The sequence below is a fragment of the Dendrobium catenatum genome, unplaced genomic scaffold (assembly GCF_001605985.2).
Source record: "Dendrobium catenatum unplaced genomic scaffold, ASM160598v2 fragScaff_scaffold_440, whole genome shotgun sequence".
NCBI lineage: Eukaryota > Viridiplantae > Streptophyta > Magnoliopsida > Asparagales > Orchidaceae > Dendrobium > Dendrobium catenatum.
In genome coordinates this window covers 14,730-19,967 of record NW_021318902.1, presented here as the reverse complement: position 1 = coordinate 19,967, position 5,238 = coordinate 14,730, and the positions used below count along the sequence as shown (strand labels likewise).

The window sequence follows — 5,238 nt, the reverse complement described above, 5'->3', positions numbered from 1 at the left end:
TGTTGTCCATGCTGATCCTGATGACCTTGGAAAAGGTGCAGTTTTTTCTTTTGATATTTTGATTATTGTTGCTTTTAATTATGTCGATACTAAGAAAGAAAGCATGTGTAATGCCTAAAAATTCAAGATTTATTTTTGAGTTTTTTTTTTAAACCATGTTGGACTGTATCCTTCAGTAGGTTGTACATTCTGGTTTAAGCCCAATATGTTTGGAGAGACAGCATACCAATGTTCTTGTCTAGGAACATAGAAACCTTTAGGAATGTATTGGCTGAATTGTTAGAATGTAGGTCTAATTGAATTGAATCCAATTAGGGATGAAGAAAGCTGTTTCAGTTACCTTGGGATAAGTCAATGACGGCTGCTTTTGATGATGAATTTAGGGAAAGCTGTTTCAGTTACCTTGGGATAAGTCAATGACGGCTGCTTTTGATGATGAATTTAGGTTTTTTCTCTTTAGAATTTATAACATTTATTGCATTAGGATCTCAGCTTGTTGTGTTTAGTACGAATGAATCTCAAAGTGGTGACTCAAAGTTGTTTTATAGTTATTATGTGGTTTTTGTCTAGAAAACATCATTAGCCTACCTATTCATTGATGCGGTGCATCAAGCCATATCCTCTACCGTGAAGACCGTTACTTTGCTTTAGTTATTAATTAGTTGCTTTATTTAAATTAAGTAATTTACTTATTGTTTAATCATTAGAAACCGTTAGAGTGGCTGCTCCACTCTTTCCCTTTTACTTAGTTTAGCATCTGTTTTTCTGCCATGTGCTGGCATTTTGGTTTGCTGCCATTTTTAGCAATGGCTTTTCCTGTATTTCTTCTCTTGGAGAAGAAGAGCAAAGCAGTCGATGATATACAGATTTTGGCCATAGCCATTACCGATCTCTTGCCTTCTTGGTGTTTTTCTTGTGTGAACCTGCTTCTTCCGTGGAATACCACATCATCTTGGTATCAGAGCCAGCGGCTTGGAGAGATGGCAGAGTCCAGCAAGCGTGTGACGAGCGAGGAGAACCGAAGTTTGGAGGCACTTTGGGCTGCACACGCTGGAGTCGAGAAACGATTGGATGACATCGCGGCGGCGGTGGATCGTCTAACAGCGGCATTAAGCCGTGAACCACCCATTGTTCGGACTGGGGAAGGATCGTTCCGTGCGGGACGACCTGCTCCGGCTACTATCACACCAACCGAAGGGCACAGAGGATTGCCGATTCGAATGAGGAGGCGTGCTGCACTGCTTCCGGAGCTTTCAGATTCAGAGGAGGATCACAACAGCTTTGCCCCGGAAGGATTTTCCGATTCCGAAGCAGATTTGGCCGAACGTCGTCCGCGACGTTATGCGGGACGGGATCGACATCAGGGCGAGTTTCGAGTGAAGCTCGACATCCCATTTTTTGATGGCAGATTGCACATTGAGGATTATTTAGATTGGGAGCGGTCGGTAGAAAACTTTTTCGATTATATGGAGATCGAAGTGGAAAAACAGGTCAAATATGTCGCCTGTAGACTCAAAGGGGGAGCTAGCGCATGGTGGTCGCAATTGCTTCAATGCCGACGTAGGGAAGGTCGCGGCCCTGTCCGCAGTTGGATCAGAATGAAGCAACTATTGCGCGGACACTTCCTTCCTACGGATTATGAACAAATGCTATACTTAAAGTATCAGCATTGTAACCAAGGCAGTCGTTCTGTTAGCGAATACACGGAAGAGTTATACAGTCTATCCGCTAGGAACGATTTGAATGAGACCACTAACCAGCTCGTCGCCAGGTACATTGGAGGATTGAAGGAAAATATTCAGGATAAACTAGAACTGAACTCCGTTTGGTCGCTCTCGCAAGCGGTTAATTTCGCTTTGAAAGCAAAAATACAGTTGGGTCGGCATTTGAGAAGTGGTTCGTATCGCAGACAGAGTGTAGACGTCGGACCAGACGTGACGAAGCAGCCGGGAATTGTGTTGCGGAGGACGCCCGTGGCAGCCGATAATAGTGGGTCTACTCCTCCGATTAAGCCGAACTCAGACCCCAAAGCACCTGTGAAGCCAAAATTTCCCTTCAGGGAAAATCCTTATCCGAGACCTCAAGGTCTCAAGTGCTTTCGCTGTTTTCAGCCGGGACACAAATCAAATGAGTGTCCCAATCGGCAGCAGCTACAATTGCTGGAGGGAGAAGGGGAGGAAGACGTCGACGTACCCGAAGAAGACGCCGAGTTTGAAGATGTCATGGGAGATGATGGAGAACCGTTGATTTGTGTTCTAGAAAAATTGTTGTTAGCTCCCCGCAAAGTTGTGCAATCACAACGACATTCAATTTTCAAAACTAAATGTACAATTGGAGGAAAGGTCTGTGATCTTCTTGTTGATAACGGCTGCACCGAAAATGTGGTGTCCAAGGCTGTTGTGCACGCGTTGCAACTTAAGACGACGAAGCACCCTCAACCCTATAAGATTAGTTGGGTTAAGAAAGGTATGGAGATTTCCGTAACGGAGACGTGCCGAGTTCGGTTCTCCATTGGCAAGAACTATATATGCGAAGTATTGTGCGATGTTGTAGAAATGGACGTATGCCATCTGATATTGGGTCGTCCCTGGCAGTTTGATGTGGGCGCTATTTATGATGGTAGAGCCAATACGTATGCCTTGGAATGGAAAGGAAAACGGCTTCGCTTGTTACCTCACGCCAACGCTTCGGAGACTAGAGCTGAATCCGCACGTCCAGCCTTGCATTTAGTTACAGGGAGTGGCTTTATAGCCTTCTGTAAAGAGGATGTTCCTATGTTTGCACTGGTCATTCGGGAGAGTGCACCCGATTGTCCAGCTGAGAGTAATGAGCGGGTCGAGCGCTTACTCTCGGAATTTCAAGATGTGCTGACAAACGCAGTAAACACACTACCTCCTCTCCGTTCTTTGCAACATCATATCGATTTTGTGCCAGGTTCAAACCTTCCAAACCTGCTGCATCATCGCCTGAGTCCAATTGAGCATCAAATACTCCAGGAGCTTGTTGATGATTTGCTGAAAAACCAGTTGATACAACCAAGTCTCAGTCCTTGCGCCGTGCCGGCGCTCTTGGTTCCGAAGAAAGACGGGAGCTGGCGAATGCGTATGGACAACCGCGCCATCAATAAAATTACGGTCAAGTTTCATTTTCCGGTACCGCGAGTAGAGGAGTTGCTGGAACGGCTAGCCGGTGCTACGATTTTCTCCAAATTGGATCTCCGCAGTGGCTATCACCAAATCCGTATTCGGCCCGGAGATGAATGGAAGACGGCATTCAAGACTCGCCATGGTCTTTATGAATGGAGAGTGATGCCTTTCGGCTTGTGCAACGCACCGTCTACTTTTATGAGACTCATGACCGAGGTACTCAAGCCCTTCTTAAACGTCAGCTGCGTAGCTTACTTCGACGATATTCTGGTCTTCAGCTCGTCGCTCGCCGATCACTTAGTGCACTTAATCGAGATTTTCATGGTGCTCCGTCAAAACCAACTGTTCTTGAACCCGAGTAAGTGCGAATTCGCTACTTCTAGCGTTTATTTCCTTGGCTTCTTTATCTCCGCTGCAGGTGTTCATGTTGATAAGCGGAAGGTTGAAGCCATTGTCAACTGGCCAACACCGAAATCCTTTACCGAGATCCGCAGCTTCCACGGACTCGCAAATTTCTACCGTCGATTTATCTACAATTTCAGTTCAGTGATGGCGCCGATCACTGACTGCCTGAAGATGAAGCAGTTCCAATGGGGTGAGGATCAAGCCAACAGTTTCGATCAAATCAAAGTAGCACTGTCCTCTGCTCCGGTTCTCGCATTACCCAATTTCGACAAACCGTTTCACGTTGATACCGATGCTTCAGGCATCGGCATTGGAGCAGTTTTAAGCCAGGAGAATTGGCCTGTTGAGTTTTTCAGCGAGAAGCTATGTCCCTCTCGTCAAAAGTGGAGCGTCTATGAGCAAGAATTGTACGCCGTGGTGCGGGCACTCAAGCAATGGGAACCTTATCTTCTGCATCAAGAGTTTGTTTTGTGCAGCGATCACAGAACTCTTCAATTCATTAACAAACAAAAGCATATCAACCGAATGCACGCCAGATGGATTCTTTTTCTTCAGCGGTTCTTATTCGTGCTGAAACATAAGTCGGGTAAACAAAATGTGGTAGCTGACGCTCTCAGTCGCCGAACCTTGCTCCTGACCCAGCTTCAGACGGAGATTACAGTGCTCGAATGCTTGAAGGAGCTCTATCCGACTGATACCGATTTCAAAAGCATCTGGGAAGGATGCCAATCCGATGCTGCCCATGGAGAGTTCACTCTCAGGCACGGTTTTCTGTTCCGCCGAAATCAACTCTGTATACCCGATTCTTCCTGGAGACCACAACTCATTAAGGATGTGCATTGTGGCGTGTTGGCAGCACACGTAGGAAGAACAAACACTTATTTACCGCTCCAATCCCGTTTTTATTGGCCGCATCTCCATCGGGATGTTATGAGGTTTGTTGAAAGGTGCCCCATTTGCCAGAGCTACAAGACCGGCGGCCAGCTTAGCGGTCTATACCTGCCATTGCCTACACCCGAGACAATCTGGGAAGACTTAAGTCTGGATTTTGTTATGGGGCTGCCGCGTACTAAGCGAGGACATGATTCTATAATGGTGGTAGTTGATAGGTTCTCTAAGATGGCGCATTTTGTGCCATGTAAGAAGACATTTGATGCATTGAATGTGGCGCGAATCTTCTTCGCCGAAATCGTCCGATTACATGGGTTGCCCCGGAGTTTAACTTCCGACCGTGATGTTAAATTCATTAGTCATTTCTGGAAGGAGCTTTAGAAACGGCTGAACACAGATATCAAATTGAGCTCGGCATACCACCCCCAAACGGACGGTCAGACGGAAGTCATAAACAGAACATTGGGTAACATGCTTAGGTGTGTAGTGCAGGAACACCCGAAGCTTTGGGATGAATTATTGGGACAAGCTGAATTTGCTTACAATAGCATGACCAATCGCTCTACTGGCCGGAGTCCGTTCAGCATTGTCTATACCAAAAATCCCAATCATACCGTCGACTTGGCTGTTCTACCGAAATGCCACAGTAAATCAGCCGCTGATTTTACTGTACAGTTTTCTTCCATGCTTGAGGAAGTTCGGGCGAAGCTACTGGATTCAAATGCTAGATACAAGGAGCAGGCGGACAAGTCTAAACGGGAGCGGTCATTCAAGCCGGGAAATTTGGTGATGATTC

At 46.2% G+C, this 5,238-nt stretch overlaps 1 protein-coding gene across 1 annotated transcript; it reads left to right on the top strand.

Moving 5' to 3' along the window:
• Nucleotides 1-770: 770 nt before the first annotated feature.
• On the top strand, nucleotides 771-4,823 carry LOC110094871. Its single transcript, XM_020820209.1, has one exon. The coding sequence runs from the start codon at nucleotides 771-773 to the stop codon at nucleotides 4,821-4,823; it is 4,053 nt and encodes a 1,350-aa protein (XP_020675868.1).
• The last annotated feature ends 415 nt before the right edge of the window (nucleotides 4,824-5,238 follow it).